The sequence below is a fragment of the Varanus komodoensis genome, unplaced genomic scaffold, assembly GCF_004798865.1.
Source record: "Varanus komodoensis strain SLA01 unplaced genomic scaffold, ASM479886v1 scaffold92, whole genome shotgun sequence".
NCBI lineage: Eukaryota > Metazoa > Chordata > Lepidosauria > Squamata > Varanidae > Varanus > Varanus komodoensis.
Window position 1 is genome coordinate 926,222 of NW_025336624.1, and position 17,896 is coordinate 944,117.

Here is a 17,896-nt window from a genome sequence, read left to right on the forward strand (position 1 = left end):
TCTACACCTATATTTCTGGCTTTCAGCAGTTATAGCCCTCTCCTCAGGGGTTACTGTGCCTGCCACTAGCATCTAATTCTGACAGAGCTATTACAGTGGTTTTTTTAATCCCATGATACTCAACAAGCAGCACAAAGCCTGTTTTTTGAACCTTGGCATGCGTTCAGTACCGAGTTGAACTGGGCCTGAGTTGAATTGGGAGTTCAGAGCACGTGTCATATATTTCACATGATTATTTGTATTATGGACCTGTGCCCTGGATTTTTTGAGAACTGAAGATTGCCCTTGGTTGAAATCAATGGGACAGCAAAGTCTCTGAAGCAGGGTAGGGGAAAAATACTATTTCTTGGAAGAGATATAAATTACTCACTGCAGGAGATTTAATTGCAAAGGTACAGGTGAAAATAAAGCTCAGTTACACTTGGACTGCAGAGTGACCTGTGAAACATCTCGGGGTGTTTCCAGACTTTTATTGTGAAACTGCTCTGCCACTTTCAGAGTTTTACCAGTGTGCAAAGGATAGTGTTTTCATATTGTAACTTGCTCATGTTTTCCCACTTCTTGTTCCATCATTTCTCATCCCAAGGGGGGAAAACTGTCAAAGAAGAAGAAACAGAAAAATGGCACCATGTAACCTGGGTGGCAGCTAAGGATCTCTGTCTGGAAGTGGATTGTCACCATTCACAGCCGGTTTAGGTGCTTCCAGACAAAGTTTTTATGGCATCATCACCCTGCCTTATTCACAAAGCTTTATGGGGGGTGGGGGGCAGATGCTTTTGTCTTCCACTCATGGCTGCTCCATGCTTTCCCAACTCCTCCATCCTTTCTCTCACCACAGAAAATCTGTTAAGGAAAAAATAAAAGATGAAATAGCTCTGCCCTGCCTTCTAACAGGTAGCACTAGTTCGCAGGATTATAGCAAACGCTCTACCCTGCCTCTTGAGGGTTTGCTGCTCCACCATGAAATAGATTTGTCTAGAGGCAAAATCAGTCCAAGTCATTTGGAAACTAGCATTGACTAACAGCCTGATTCTGTGCATGTTCACTTGGAAGTGAGTCCGAAGTAAGTATGCACAGGAAAGCTCACGGTCCATATCACCTGAGCTGCAACTCCAGGTAAGTAGCCTGGCTGGTGTTCTGGCAGGTGCATGGCTGCTGCTGATCCACATCTCTCCTGTGCAGGGGGTGGCTGGTCATGCCGGCTGGGGATTATGGGAGTTGTAGTCCAAGGCATATGGAAACACCAAGTTGAGGAAATCTGGTGTAGATTCATGGGAGAGAAACAGTTTGATGTAGCATAAGGTCTAGTTCATCCTGGAGACAAAGCACAAAGTTTGAAGAGTTTTAAATTATAAAGAGCTTCTTTTTCTACACTTTATTTCTTTGATTTATTCATGTAATCCCTGTGCATGCCACTTTATCCTAAGAGCTCTAAGTAGTTTCCATTTAAAAAATATGTCTTGAGGTTAGCTGATTTCAGCTCCCCTGTTTGTCTTCACAGCTGTGTCAGTCACTCAAAGCCTGGCATGAACATGCTAATAAGGGTCACTATTCCCTATCCCATAGGTGCCCATGATGTTTATGTAAGACAGGTTCCAGAGAGCACACCAGGTTGCACCAGCTTAAAACAGTTTCCCTGCAAGTGCATATTTCTCTCTGAACACTGGGAAAATGTGACCTCTTTAATGGGCAGTTCCTTGAGGGAAGACCCCTCTGCAAATTAGCAACAAATGTATGCTTCTTGTAGTATAAACCAGAGCAATTCTATATGTACTCCAGAAGAAAGAAGAAAAAAATGTCTGACATCTATTACCAAGCAGAAAGATCAAATAAAATATCCCGAGGGCCATGCCTCTCCCATAAGAGAAATGTGAATGCAGTAATACTGGTATGTTTGTACCTGTACTTTAGAGGACAATTTGGATCAGGACTGTGGTCTGCAGGGAAGGATTTAGAGTCTAAATTAAGGAGAAAGATGTCAAGATGCATCGTGCTTAATTTAGCCCTCAGTAACGCAGCACATTCTTTGCCAGTGGGAAAAAAAGTGTTAAAATTGTGGCATCTCCAATTAAACAGCCTTTCCTAATATTAAGTCCCCAGATGATGTTTGACTACAGTCATCCCTGACCATTGATCATGCTGATTGGGGATGATGGGAACTGCGCACCAACAATAAATGGGGGCCCAAACTTGAGAAAGCTGAGACTAAGGGATGTGAGGAACAGGGCCAGCCCCTGAGAACCTGGAGAGCCATTGCTTGTTGTCAGAATTAGACCAAGGGTAGGCAACATTTTTGGACCCACAGGAACATTTTGCAATTTAAAACACTGCATTTGACAATTTTGTATGAGAATACAAAGGTGTGTGAAAGTGTGAATGAGCAGAGGTTAATCCTTAGATGCTAAAGAATCCATTACTCTTACATAGATGATGATGATGATGATGATGATGATGATGATGATGATGGGTGGTGGTGGTGGTGATGTTGACCTGGGATCCCTTTCCAAAGAAAAGATCAGAAGAAATTAATAACTGTAGGATATTCTAAACAAGGCTTTTCCTGCACACTTGCTATTTTTCATTCACAGTAGCTTCTGGGTGATTTAGACAATGTCACCACCCTCTACTGTCTGTTCTGTGCTTTCTCATTACCTTCCTGGGTTCGCTTTTGGGGATGGGAGGCAGAGGAAATTTCTCTTTTCTTTTCTTTTCTTTTCTTTTCTTTTCTTTTCTTTTCTTTTCTGGAATAGCAAAACAAAGTCAAACTCTCCATTGGTGTAGTTCTACCATTGTGCTTTGTTCCATTATGCTACAGCGCCACCTGGAGGTTACGTAGCTGAATGAAACAAAAAGCAGGAAAGCATGTACCGAGATCTGTTTAATCCGGTAAAGAAGCTGGAAACAGACTTGCAAGTAAAAAAAAAACTCATCTAGAAAAGCCTCAGGTTTCATCATTCACTGCTTTATAATATCGGTTCATTATAGTTTTTTTTATAACAAAATCAATATTACATTTTTTTTTATTTTGGGTGACAAAGACTTTATTATACCTCCATCATGTTTTATGGAATAGGGTAAACAAATTCATCTTCCATCTTCTCTCACCATTTCTTTTATCTTTTTTCTTATTGCAGAAAATCTGTTAAGGAGAAAACAACAGAATGACTGCACAATGCTTTTTGATTTTTAGTTCTAGTGGTACCCCTTCTATACTGAAAAGAGAGCACTCTCTCATTGCTTGGAAAATATTTTCTGCCCTGCTAAGAGCTACAAGTTTTGATGGCTAGAGATGTGCCCATTTACTTTGACAAGACCCCATTTTTGATAGTAGTGTTTCCTTTTCAACTGATGAGCTAAGCCACAATGGTGTGTCATGGTAAATAAATTAATGAAACACTGAAAGACTCCTGTGAGCATGAAACATGGATCCAGAGAGGAAGCTGCCCCTTGCATTCCTACAGGATTCACTGTTCTGGCTGTCTCCCATCAAGTCCCCCAGCAGGGGGGCACTTCTCTGCACTGGGTATGATTAAAGCACATAATCACTTCCAAGGCAGTGATGCAATAGAACACCTGCTCCCAGTAGAGGCTACATAAGCTACTAGGCATATGTCTTTCCAAATAGAAACCATGCTCAAAGCAATGACCTATGCGGAATCCAAAGGATTCTCCATAGAATCCAAGATGGAAAAATTGTTTGTGCAAAAAAAGAGAGCATAGGGACATATAAGCATGAAGTGTCATCCCAAAGCCCACAGCAAAGGTGGGCTACAACTATTAGACATTCAGTAAATGTGGAGTTATAGCTTGATTACACTTTTCTAACACTGAATCAGCTTGGCAATTCTTAGGTTTAGAATGAATGCTCTTTGCTCACTTCCTCAAATGAGCACGAGGATCCATTCTTTTCTTCCTTTGCTCTCCTCAGAAGCCACTGGCAGATGGAACCGAGTCATCTATATGCAGCACTGTAGATTACAAGCCCCCAGACCCTGTGGAGGAGGAAGCAGTAGCTGAGGAGGCTGCGGAGAATGATGAACCAGAGGAATGCTTCACTGAAGGTAGCGTGACCAGACCACAAGTCCAAGACAAGGGCCTTGCAGAAAGCCATGAGCGGAGCCAAGCTCCAGAACATGAGAAGAAGAGAGTGTTCTGAGCTTGTGCATCTTGCTTTGCTCTCCCTGGCAGGGCTCATGCCAGAAGGTATGTTCAGTGTTAAGATGCCATTTAAAGCCTGTGAAGAAGTAACACAGAAGAGGCTGCACCTGGGCATGTTCAGCTAGCATCCTCATCTAAGATTAGGAGGCAGTGATTTCTAACCAGTTCACACAGATTGCAAGTAGGTTTTACTGCAGCTGTAGGATTACCACCAGTCTCTCATTTTCTCCATCACAGGCTGTGTACGGAGGTGCCCATGCCTGTATGTTGACACCAAGACTGAAAAGGGGAAGAAGTGGTGGAATCTTCGGAAAACATGTTTCAAGATTGTGGAACACAACTGGTTTGAGACCTTTATCATCTTCATGATTCTCCTTAGCAGTGGAGCCCTGGTAAATGTTACTCCTCCCTGGTATGTTTTCTGTCGGGCATCTGAGGAGGGCAAGACTAAGTTCATATTGCTCTAAACATTGAGGCATCTGTTAGTCACCACAAGCACAGCATCTCCCACACATCCCACCTGAAGCATCTAAAGAAGGAGTCCACTTTGATTTCAACATGGCATATGCTAGAGTTGTCCATCGATGATGCTCTGTGACCTCAAAGTGTCATTATAGGAACTTCCAAATCCCTATCAAATCATTATTTCTCCACAGTAAGCTACGCTTCACTTTCCACACCTGGTGGCAAGGTTATCACCAGTCTTCATGTTTGGTTATGTAGACCCCATTCTATTCTCCCTTCACTGTTTTGTCTGTAGTAAGCGTGGCATAGCCACATGGACCAGGAAACACAGTTCCAAACAGCTACTTTTGAAATTGCTTTTTACCAATCTTTCTTATTTTATTTATGCTAAAATGCTTATTTATTTCATTAGCATTGTTCAGTTATTCTCATGAGTTTGAATGTGTAGTGATTCAGCTTGAATAGTAAAAAGAGATTGGGAAAAATTAGTGGCTGGCAAGGGTGGGAGGTTCAGGGAAAGAAAAAGAGTTTGCCTTTGGTGAAATAGATTTCAGCTAGCACTGAAAATGTGGATTGGAAAGAATTGTTCAGTGCACTGGGACCATCATTTGTGGCCCTGCTTGTGGTGGCAAATTTCAAAGTTTAATAGTGTGCTGGCTGTCAAAAACTTCCTTTTATCCTGAATTTTCTGCCATTCAAGTTTCATGGGAAGATTGCCATTGAGTTATGAGAGAGGGAGAAAACAAAATATTCTTATCTACATACATCTACATTAGCTATCTTCATCATAGCTAATTTGGAATACTTCTGTCCTGTTTCTCATTACTTACCTTTCTTCCAAGCTAAATAGGGTTGTCTTAATAGTGACAAAATGACAAATCAATGACTTTATCAGCTTTCATTACATTGAACATAATGTATAATAAGGGCTTTTGGTTTACTTCCAAAAGTAAATCCTCTCTCTCACTCTGTCTCCGTGTGTGTGTGTGTGGGAAGAGGGGGGGGGGGGTGAGCCTTTTTCCTATCATTCTGGGCTAAACAGATTTCTAGAGAGAGAAAAATAGCACCTCAGTGTTCTATATCATGGACATGGGCCATAATTGTAAGGCACTGAATTCCTCCCCATGCCCAATACTCCAACACTAGAAATATTGTTTAGTCCCACCTTGGCTTTTGAAAACAAATATACTGGCCGCTTTTTCAACATTTTTTTGATCACAGTCTTTCCAGCTAGAAGCATTATTTAAAAACAAGACAGATGGGATTTTCAGGCTACTGAATTATGAGCAGACATGTTCCACATACTTTCAAACCTATCTATGCAAATTGTCCTTCATGTCCTTTGTGAAGGCTGACCACAGTTCTCTGCTCCACCGCTGCTCAGTAATACACATATACATGGTAGTGAGTCTTGTAAGTCCCATGGCTGATTTTCATTCTTCAAATGCCTGTTCACCTGCCGACTGCATGGAATCTTCATGCATTGTGGAAGAAATTCCTCTGACGCATCTGCCTCTCTTTCGCTTCTAGGCTTTTGAAGACATCTACATAGAGCGACGGCAGACCATCCGCACCATGCTGGAGTATGCTGATAAGATTTTCTCATACATATTTGTTATAGAGATGCTGCTCAAATGGGTAGCCTATGGTTTCAAGGTCTACTTCACCAATGCCTGGTGCTGGCTGGACTTCCTCATTGTGGATGTAAGTTGTGGCTTTTGGGAGCAAGTTGCTTTGTAGGGAAGTCCCTTTCAATATTGTACTGACATCCCAATGTTATAGGGATCCATCGCAAAGACTGATCCCTGAATGCAGGCCAGATGAGTGGGAAAGCAGGTTCCTTCTGGTGGAGGCTTAGGGACTCTTGACATAATTCTGAGAACCAAAGGAAGAGGGGGAGGAGGGGGAGCTAAGGTAAAGTATGCCATCCTTTTTTCTGTCCACTTTCTTAGATGTGTTACTATGTGTTATGGTTTCCCAACCAGGTCTCCCTTATCAGCCTGACAGCAAACTGGCTGGGTTATTCAGAACTAGGAGCCATCAAATCCCTGAGGACACTCCGAGCACTGAGACCTCTTCGGGCCTTGTCTAGATTTGAAGGCATGAGGGTAGGTTCCTTTTGGATCACAATCAAAGCATTCTTTTTCCCCCAGATATATTTTTAAAGGTCAATTACTTTGTTTGCTGGTTTTCCCAATTCAAGGCCAGTATGCTACACTGGGTGCATTCACCTGACGCACTTACCCACCCTGAAAATAAGTCATGGCAGGTTGGTTGTTGTGCAAACAGCTCTTGATGAGTCTAACTCAAGCTCGCCATGGGTTCTTGGTCTCCCCTCTTCTCCTCCCCCAGTCCTCCTACAGGTGCTCCAGGGAACACTTCAGGAGAATTGAGCTGAGGGAAGGAAGCATAATCTCAGATCTCAAACAAGAAGGGGCTCCCTAATCACACGTGCAAGAGGAAAAAGCAAGTGGGTGCAGTGTCAGGGAACTCGAGTATCAAGGAGAGCTTTCTGAAAAGGAAACAGACATCTCCACTCAGCGAGGCTCATTTTACTAAGTTACTCCTGGCCCTGCTGGCAAAGGCTTGCACAAAGCTGTAGCTTGCAGAGAAGCAGCAGGGACCAGGAAGACAGGATGGGCACACCCGGAGCAAAATCAGCCACTGAACGGAGGCTTGAACCAATGCCATCTAGACACCTTTGACAGGATTTGGAAATTGGAGTAGACCACACTATCAGTAACAAAGTAAAACATAAGCTAGTGTTCTTCTTGTTGTTGTTATGTGTCATCAAGTAGACTCTGACTTTTGGTGACCCTCCGAAATGTCCTGTCCATGACAACTCTACTCAGCAATTCCAAGTTCAATCCCTGAATTTATTTATGGATTCACTCCATCTCATATTTGGTCTTCCCTCCTTTTCTGTCTTTGACTTTCTCTGTCATAATTGTCTTCTTCAGTGAGTCTTGCCTTCTCATGATGTGTCCAAAGTATGATAGCCCCTGTTTTGTTATTTTGTTTCTAGGGGAAAGCACTGACTTGATTTGATCAGGAATCCACTTGCTTTTCTTTCTGCTGGTCCAGAGTATTTGCAAAGCTCGCCTTCAGCACCATGTTTCAAATGCAGCAATTTTCTTTCTGTCAGCTTACTTCACTGTCCATTTTTTACACCCATACATTGTGATCAGGAATAGAATAGTGTGGATTATCTTGTCCTTAGCCTGCATGAAATATCCTTACACTCAAAACCTAAGAAGCATAAATTGGTTAGAACTGGTTTTGTACATAGTCTTTCTTGCATTCAGGAAGCAAGTGCAGGGGGTGGGGGGCACATGTTGATTCAAATGGACAACATGAGGCCTTCTCCTTCATGAATCTTTAAGGACATATGAAGTCTCCACTTCTTCACATGGTAAGAAGATTCACTGATCTGACCAAGGAAAACAAACACCTCACCAAGATATCCAATGTGATAGCCAATTTGAGGAGTCATTCTTTCCTATAGAAATCTGAATAGCCAGCCATTCAGTCCTCAGGTGGTCAAGAGTCATCAGCCTGGTCTTCAGGAGGTTAAGGCAGTTGTATTTACAAGGTATTTCCACATGGTAAAAGGTTGACATTGAAAAGTTTTTCTCAAGATTCCCCTGTCCTAGAGCAGTGGAGAACAATGCCTTAGTAACAGCGTTATCTAATATGCTCGCTTCCCTTCCCCTCTTGACAGAAGTGGTATGAAAAGTGAACATTTATCATCCAAAGTGACTCTAAGAGTTCCTCACTTGCCACATCAACTGTGGTTTCGGAGTTCATCAGTTTCTTGATGCTAAAATCCTGGAGACTGTCAAGTGGGAAAGATCTACTGTTACAGGAGGTCGTTCTTCACTCACAGCCAGAGATCACCCAGCTGACAGCCTGGAAGTTGAAAGAGGCTGCCTAACTCATATCAGGTTACATGCTGGAAGTTCTGGAGGCTCTTCTGTCATCAAGAGGACAGCCAACCAACAGGATGCATACCGACACATGGAATGTCTTTGTGACACGGTTTAAGGACTACGCAGCCTTAAGAGATCCTGGGGTTTCTTTAAGCAGGTTCAGATAATGGATTAAATACTAACAAAGTCAAGAGACAGGCAGCAACCTTAAGTAGTGCTTTGGGTCAGTGAAGGAAAGAAATCCCTTTTGGTACATCCACATTGGTGCTTTCTAAGATGGGGTGATTGCTGTACTCACAATTTGTTTACCATTTTCCAACATGAAAATTTGCAGCATGAATTTCTGTTTTCAGAGACTCTTGGAGGTCATTCTGCCCATCCTTGTCCATTTCAGTGTACTGAGGTTTGGTGGTGCTGCATGGCTTCTGCCTGTGTTGTACATGTGGACTGGTAGGTAGGAAAGGAATTCCTGAGATGTGTTCATTACCTCGCCACTAATGTTGACTTTATTTTCATTTTTCTATAGTGGTTCACTTAACTGCCTCCATCTACTGGTTGCTTTGTTCTCCTTTACCTTTCCAGCATGGATTGGAGAGGTAATCATTGTGTTTGCAGTCTGAGAGATGCAGGGAGCTCCTTCCCATGAAGAGTTATTATTATTGTTACATTTATGCCCCACTTTTTTCCTCTTGCAAGGAACTCAAGGTGGGTTACAAAATTCTCCCTGTCTCCATTTTATCTTCACAACAACAACCCTGTGAGGTGGGTTGGGCTGGGCTGATGTGACAGGCCCCAAGTCACCCAGTGAGCTTCATGGCTGAGTGGGAATTAGAACCCAGGTCTCCTGGGTCTCAGTCCACCACCCCAGCCAATACGGCACACTGACTCTCATATTCCTTGGCCCTGCCTATGACCCCTAGATATGAAACGCCTCCAGGAGTCTCTACGAACAGAAATTCATGGTAACAAAATTTCTGTAAATTCTGAGCGACCTCTTTCTCTGGCTATCAGGTGGTCGTGAATGCCCTTTTGGGGGCCATCCCATCCATCATGAATGTCCTCTTAGTCTGCCTGATCTTCTGGCTCATCTTCAGCATTATGGGGGTCAACCTCTTTGCAGGGAAGTATTATCGCTGTATCAATACCACCACGGGTGAGTACTTCGACATCAGCCAAGTGAACAACAAGAGTGACTGCATGACCCTCCTCAATGTTGAAAACGCCACTGATGTCCGCTGGGTCAACGTCAAGGTCAATTTTGACAATGTGGGCCTTGGCTATCTCTCCCTCTTGCAAGTGGTAAGTGTGCCAACCTTGCAGAAAGCCCCCTCTGCCCCTTAACTATGCTGTCAAGATTTTTCTTATTTACTGTTTGTCAAGAAAAACTTCTCCCCCTCTGTGGTGAGAGCCTTCAGAATGTACCCCACTACCGCTAGTGATATGTGTGGCATTTGCCCATTGGGAGGATGCACTGAAAATTCAAATTTTCTGGGGCATGGTAGCTATGATGTGTCACTCCCAAGGGCACATTCAGAAGAAAGATAATGATGGGAGAAATCCAACTTGTATTGTGATAATTAGAGCTAAGACTGGTTCCCATTACACTAGCTTTTCCAAAATGAGTTGCAACATCTTTTAAATTCAGCCTGTTAAATTAAGAATAGTGGTTCTAAAGTTGTTTTAATGTTTCATATTTTAACATAGTTTATGGCTTTTATATTCTATGTATTAATGTTTTTGAGTTGAACTTTTGTACATTGCCTTGGTGAAATTGTTTATAGGAGCTGCATCTATTTGTTTGTTTGTTTGTTTTTTATGGCTTTAATAAACCAGTCAATTAGTAAAAAGAAGTTCTCAGAATCGCATAGAAAAATCTAAAACCGTCTAAGAACAAATATATATGATAGTACTAATGCAAATCAATCCATACCCACAAGTGAGCTTCCAATCTTACTGGAAGTAAAGTAATGCATGTTGGAGCAAAGAAATGAGAGCCAGTGTGGTGTAGTGGTGAAGAGCCTGGGACTGGGACTCAGACGACCTGGGTTCTAGTCCCTGCTCAGCCATGGAGCCAACTGGGTGACTTTGGGCCAGTCGCAGACTCTCAGCCCAACCTACCTCACAGGGTTGTTGTTGTGGGGATAAGATGGAGGAGGAGAATGATGTAAGCTGCCTTGAGCCCTTTGTAGGAAAAAGGCAGGATATAAATTGAAAAATAAATCCTGGCTTCAGGTGTACACAGGTGAGATCCAGACAACCTGGACAGGTAGAGCCAGCTGTCTGTTTTGTTTGTTGCTCACATGTCCGCCAAATGCACATCTAAAGCAGGGAACAGGGTGGTTCTAATTTGGTAATAAAAAGAGGCACATGAGTGAGGAGAACTGAATCCTCTATCTCTTAAACTCCCCATTCTCTTTTGCCTCAGGCACTATTCTGCTAGCCAAGTTTATATGTGCTAGCAGTATCAGGCTGTGGGGGAATGGGTCTGGGTGACAGACCTAAAGGAAGGACCATAGAGGAGTTTGAAGCTCATTCCCCCACCTGCTTTTCCCATGCAAATAAACAGATTCCCACCCCCATTTTATCTGTGACCAGGCCAAGTCAGTGATTTTATAAACATAGCTGTCCCCATCACATCTGTTTTGGCCCTAAGCCCAGTATTCCCCTTTCTCCAAGAGAATCCTCCTCCCTCCCTTCTTTGCTTTGCTTTGCTTTGTTGTTTTTTTTTTTCTTTCCTTTTCTGGTTTCATCTGGCCAGTGTGAAGGATTGTTGGGAGTGAGAAAGATAGTTGATCTTGGCGCACATTCTCACTGCCTGGTGATGGGTATTCAGAAGCAGGGGCCAATTCCAGATGCTGAGATGGGGAAAGTGAAGATGCTTATCTCAAGAGAAAGCGAAGGTGCTTATCTCAAGGGAAAGCGAAGGTGCTTATCTCAAGGCCAGACTCCCCAGGTGGGCAGGTAGCCTCTGGGAATAACCAAGCTGTACAGTTAGCAAGAGAGGAGTTAGAGCAGGGGGGTTTCTCAGAGGCAGAGGAGGCAGGTGCAGCTCTCAACCCCGTGATGTGATGCCAGCAGAGAAGGGCGGCCCAATTAGAGGAACGCTCTGCAGAGAGGAGGCGTGTTCATTTCCAAAAGGCTCCTTCCAAAAGGATTGGGCCAAAACATACTCATAAGGAGAGGTTGGATTCAACGAACCGCTCTGTGCATGCTCAGATTCATTCTGGTGTTTGTGCTTCTGGAAAACATTGGTCAATAAGGAATTTTTTACAAGGAAGGTCTGTGGCTTTGATTGTGCAAAGGAAGAAACCCTTGCTAACAACGGGATGACATTTACAGCAACACTATATTTAAATTGTCTGGTGTGTGTGTGTTTGTGTGTGTGTGTTCATGGACTCAGTTTTCATTTCTAGGATTCCAGCCCACCTTGAATCTACCTGTCTGTGTTCTTCCTTGCAGGCCACTTTTAAGGGCTGGATGGACATCATGTATGCAGCTGTTGACTCCCGTGAGGTAACTTGGCATTTTCCTGCTCTGCAATTCTCTTGTTGGAGCAAAGAGGTTTGGTCAGGGGTGGGGGGCTTCAGTGCAGAATGGGGTCTTTTCTCAACCTCTTTTCTGTCCCCCTAGATAGAAGAACAACCTCAATATGAAGTGAATCTCTACATGTATATCTATTTTGTCATCTTTATAATCTTTGGAGCTTTCTTCACTCTCAATCTTTTTATTGGTGTCATCATAGACAATTTCAACCAGCAGAAGAAAAAGATAAGTGTCTCAATTTTTTGTTTACAATTTATACTCTTTCAATCCAATGATTCTCAAGGCGGCCCACAAGCAATATGTTGCAATAATACAACCCCACACCCCAAACACTCATACATGCAAACAAACATCATGAGTTCCAGGGCCAGTGACTAAGACCAGGGCCAGTGACTGAAACCTGGCCAAAAAGCACAGAATATAGAAAAACATATGGGTCAATAAGCCATACTATAGAGTTTCCCATAAATATACATTGCTTTCAAGAGCCCTTTCTTTCAAGCCATTTCAAAAATGGAGGCAATCACAAATCATCTGAACTTCTGGTTAGCCCCAGGCATTTGTGTGCTGCATTGAAGTAGGCTAAATATGAATGGTGGGGCGGGGGCAGGGAAAACTGAGTGCCTTCTGAAAGACTTTTGCAAGCCTGTCCTTTAATTAAGCTGAAGTGGTCTGGAAGGGAGGGTGGAGTGGATGTCCAAGCCTTCTTTTGGAATTGGGCCAATCAGTGTTACACACAGCTATACAGTACCAGGCTTGCAATAGCCAATCAGAGTAGATGATATTACTCCGAGATTTCTGTTGGGATGTAAACTGAAGGCTGAAATACATATGAGTACAGGATTGCTCTTTCAGAAGTGGGTAGTACAGAAGAGCATCTGGATTGAGACCATAGTGCAGGGTGGCTTTAATTCTATGTCCCTACCGCAGTCTCAATCCAGGTCATGGCTCCCATGTTGTCTGTATGCATGGTGAAAAGCTTCCACTAGCTTCATTCTGTGTCAGGTTCCTGTAGTGAGGTAGGATGACTTTAACCCTATGGCCTCACGCCTGTCATAGAAACATAGAAACAGAGTGAGTCAGAAGGGTCCTTCTGGGTCATCTAGTCTGACCCCCAGCTCCAGCCAGTTCTGTTCATGACATGCCTACCATGTCATCTCAACTCATGTTAATGTGATCCTGTTTAGCTTCACTATCTCTGGCAATTGGGTTCAAGATATTCCAATGGGTAGCCCAGCCAAGTCCAAACAGGCAAACATCAGCAGAGCCTCAAAAGTAAATTTAATGCTTTATTTAAGAAAATTAAGAAAATTACCAAAAAAAATGAAGAACATTTGCATGGTGGTCACATGAGCACAATTTAGCAATGAATACATTTCTTTGTGAATACATTATCTGCAGTGAACTGGAATGCAACATACGTTTAAGATTAAGCAAAACGATTGCTGTTGCAGGGCTAGTTGAGAAGACTTAGCAACTTAATATAAATCAAAGGCACTCATAGGATATTAAAATCTGAGTTAGGATCATTAATCTAGTAAGATAAAAGTGCAGGGAGAAATTTGCGATTTATTGTTGACAAAATCTGAAACACAAAGAAAATTAAACACATGCTTAAGTCAACAAACTTTTAACAAATGGGATGGAGGAGGACCAGGTTTTTAGAAAAGATGAAGCAAGTCAGATAAACTGGTGAACCTTAGAAATCTAGTCAGTTGCCCTAAATGAACTGTAGAAATGGAAAGACAAGCTTTGTGTTCAGACTATATTCACAATGAGAGGCCAGACAGGCAAGGAGGAAGGGATTGTGGAATCTCTGCCTGGGTCTTGGATGGTGCATTTAAGGAGTTCATCTCATCTAATACTGGTAATTTTCTTTTTTACTTTGGAGGGAAGGACATTTTCATGACAGAGGAGCAAAAGAAATACTACAATGCCATGAAGAAATTGGGCTCAAAAAAGCCGGTGAAGCCCATCCCAAGGCCCCAGGTATGCTATTTTCAAGACTTCTTCACACATCTTGCATCTTTATTCATATGCAAGGGATCATCTAAGCCTTAATGTAGAATTTCCCTCACTAAACTCACTACCCTGAGCTTAGAAAAGCAATTGAAATTCTGTGACAAGAGATTAGTGCAAACAGCCAAAATATGCATGGGGAGAAAGATCAGAATCTGGCCAATCTGCCAGATCCCTGACCTTCTCATGTTTATGGGATTCTCCACACTCCAACGCATGATTGTGTGTTCACAGCTTGTGGGGGTGGGGTGCAAGTATAATGGAATGGCAAATACAGCCACATTACAACCAAGTGGGTTTTTTCTGTTGCATAAAGGATTTTGCATTAGCAGGGCCAAAGTCGTAAGCACAGTATTTCCATGTCTGCAGAAGTCAGTCATTTTTCTCTATACACATGAAGGGGTGAGCAGCACATGACTCTTTTGAGCCACAGTCTCAGGAGTAAATAAAGAACCACATCACAACAGGGGATATATGTGTGCATGGATGATGTGTCTCCCAGATGTTATGGGAATTGCTGTCAATATATTTGTCATTTATGGAGGGAGCAGTGAAGGAAGGAATTGGCATCCCTTTCTGGGCAACATCTACCCTTCTCCCCCCACACCTCATCTCCCTCTACCTCCTTACCCTGAAGCCATTTCTTCCAACTTTTCCTCCTTCTCTATCGTTCTCGTCATCACATCTCAATTTTTACTGAGAACAATGCTTCAACATTCCTCATTGCTTCCAAATGCAAACATTTGATTTCTTTTCCATAGTGTCATTTTTATCTGTTCTTGAAGCAGTCTAGACCTCAAAAAGTGACCACCGTCATGCTTTGTGGCCAATCAGGGAATGTATTGCTGGGTGCAAAACGGAGTACGCTGCTATTCCTAATGGTTGCAGAGATGTATTAAAAGCAGGCCTGGGTGAAGAGAAGGCATAGAGGCAGGTGTCTGATTGAGCAGCAGGGCGCAAGAGTTCACTACACTATCATTGCTAGCACAACCCAAGCAAATTAGCCCAGGTATGGGCTATTGTAGTGCCATATAGTGTTTAATGTAGGGTCCAGAATATTGCCTTTTCTTTTAAAACGGTTACTTAAAATTAATTATTTATTTTTAGAGTTAATTGCTGCAAGGAGGTCAAAGTAGCATACATGCCCCCCCCCCCACTTATATTTAAGCAATAAGCAATGCAGTGAGGTTGGTTAGACTGAAAAATGGGTACTTGTCCAAGGTCAGTCAATGAAGTTCACATTTGAACAGAGGACTGAACCCAGGGGTTCCCAGAATAATTCCAGCAGTCTTATCTATTATATAAACAAGCATTTTTAAAGCACAGCTTCAGCTTCAGTTTCAATCAGCTAGATTCTGCGAGATTTAGACTGATTTAGTGTTGCCCATTTCTTTGCCCCTTGAACATTCATGTATGGGTTTTTCTCCATTTCTCTTCTCTTTTCTTCCTTGTTTGTCCTTGTCAATGTGTCTTATCCCTTTCCTGTGTTTCTGTTGCACTCCCATGCATGTGCTCCGCATTATCAAAGAACAAATTCCAAGGGATGCTCTTTGACTTAGTGACCCAGCAAGCCTTTGATATAGTCATCATGATCCTCATTTGCCTTAACATGGTGACAATGATGGTGGAAACAGATGACCAAAGTGCAACCAAGATAAACATCCTCTTCCAAATCAACCTGATCTTCATTGTCATCTTCACAGCTGAGTGCTTCCTCAAGATGATTGCCCTTCGATATTACTTCTTCACTATTGGCTGGAATATCTTCGATTTTGTCGTGGTCATTCTCTCCATACTAGGTGAGAAAAATATGAAAGTTTTTACTCTCCATGTTTCTAAAACCTATTAAATTCACTCAAATGCACTAATTGCAAATAGTAAGGGGAAGACAGCAAAACATTAGTAGTATATTAGAAGCAACCTAGAAATATCCAAATCTCTCTCTCTCTTTCAGTGTTTCCGTAGCTTTTTCATTTCAATGAAAAAAAGCTGGAAGAATTTGGCATCAACTGACTAGTGCCTACAATGTGACATAACCCACAATCTCTACAGTAATTTTTCACCTGTCTTTAAAATATTCATGGACTTTAGACAGACAGACAAATTTTAAGTATGAACTGCTGCCAGCCATAGATTTCACTGCTAAGTTCACACACTCTGCCTGATTTCTGGTTTCTTTAAACTCCTATATGTTTAACTACCCTCAACATTGTAAGCAAAACTGTCAGGAAGTGTGGTGTATGAAGGCTTTTTATGTCACTTTCTTGAAATTCTTAGGTATTTTCTTAGTTCCTAGGGTATTTCCCAAGTATAAAGTCACCACTCTGACTCTGTTTTACATTCAAAATGATAGGCACTCAGATTGAGTTCTACATTATAGGGATTTATACATTTTCAATTCTTGTAGAATGTTAATGGAATGACATTAACATTATTAACAATATATATTTTCAGCTGAAGCTCTTTGGTGAGTGGAAGGAGATACTGGAAAATTTTAACACTTTCCTAATTCTCTTTTAGGACTTGTTCTCTCAGATCTCATTGAGAAATACTTTGTGTCACCCACCCTTTTCAGGGTCATCCGCCTGGCTAGAATAGGGCGTGTTCTCCGGTTGATCCGGGGAGCCAAAGGCATCCGAACACTCCTCTTTGCCTTGATGATGTCCCTTCCAGCTCTGTTCAACATTGGCCTTCTCCTTTTCCTGGTTATGTTCATCTACTCCATTTTTGGAATGTCAAATTTTGCTTATGTGAAGAAAGAATCTGGCGTTGATGATATTTTCAACTTTGAGACTTTTGGCAACAGTATCATCTGCCTTTTCCAGATTACTACATCAGCTGGGTGGGATGGCTTACTGAATCCCATCCTGAACAGTGGTCCCCCAGACTGTGATCCTCATCTGGAGAATCCTGGCAGTCATGTGAAGGGTGACTGTGGCAACCCTTCTGTTGGCATCTGCTTTTTTTGCAGCTACATCATCATCTCCTTCTTGATTGTGGTCAACATGTACATCGCCATCATCCTGGAGAACTTCAATGTAGCCACAGAAGAGAGCAGCGAGCCTCTGTGTGAAGATGACTTTGAAATGTTCTATGAAACATGGGAGAAGTTTGACCCTGATGCCACACAGTTCATAGATTACAGCACGCTCTCTGACTTTGTAGACACATTGCAAGAGCCACTGCGAATTGCTAAACCCAACAAGATCAAGTTGATCACCATGGACTTGCCCATGGTTCCTGGGGATAAGATACACTGCCTGGACATCCTCTTTGCACTCACCAAAGAAGTGTTGGGAGACTCTGGGGAAATGGACGCCCTCAAGGAGTCTATGGAGGAGAAGTTTATGGCTGCCAATCCCTCAAAAGTGTCCTATGAACCCATTACCACAACACTGAAAAGGAAGCACGAGGAAGTGTGTGCCATCAAAATTCAGCGGGCATTCCGACAATATCTGCTAAGGCGATCAGTGAAGCAGGCCTCTTACATGTACCGGCACAGCCAAGATGAGGACACGCTGGCGGAAGGCGCCCCAGAGAAAGAAGGACTGATTGCAAACAAAATGAATGCAATGTATGGGCCTTTAAGCACACAGGAAGAAATTGAAATGTCTTCAAGTCGACCTCTTGACCGTGAGTCAATCGCCAGCCCAGAGAATGTGCATGCTTCTGGGGAAACGACAGAGAAGACAGAGGGTCCTGGGAAAACAGGGGAAGATGATCCCAATGGAACTAAAAAGCAGAAATCCGTGAAACGTGGTGCAAAAGAGTCGCTTGTATAA

General features: G+C 42.6%; 1 protein-coding gene across 1 annotated transcript in view; it reads left to right on the forward strand.

Annotated features, from left to right (window-relative positions):
• The window catches only part of LOC123017372 (sodium channel protein type 4 subunit alpha-like), a 61,861-nt gene extending 43,965 nt beyond the window's left edge, over positions 1 to 17,896 (forward strand). The window contains exons 16-25 of the mRNA XM_044418683.1: positions 3,929 to 4,061; positions 4,396 to 4,550; positions 6,154 to 6,327; positions 6,609 to 6,731; positions 9,564 to 9,851; positions 12,012 to 12,065; positions 12,183 to 12,320; positions 13,980 to 14,084; positions 15,643 to 15,913; positions 16,635 to 17,896. Of these exons, the coding sequence (XP_044274618.1) occupies positions 3,929 to 4,061; positions 4,396 to 4,550; positions 6,154 to 6,327; positions 6,609 to 6,731; positions 9,564 to 9,851; positions 12,012 to 12,065; positions 12,183 to 12,320; positions 13,980 to 14,084; positions 15,643 to 15,913; positions 16,635 to 17,896 (2,703 nt within the window). The remainder of the gene's footprint in view (positions 1 to 3,928; positions 4,062 to 4,395; positions 4,551 to 6,153; positions 6,328 to 6,608; positions 6,732 to 9,563; positions 9,852 to 12,011; positions 12,066 to 12,182; positions 12,321 to 13,979; positions 14,085 to 15,642; positions 15,914 to 16,634) is intronic.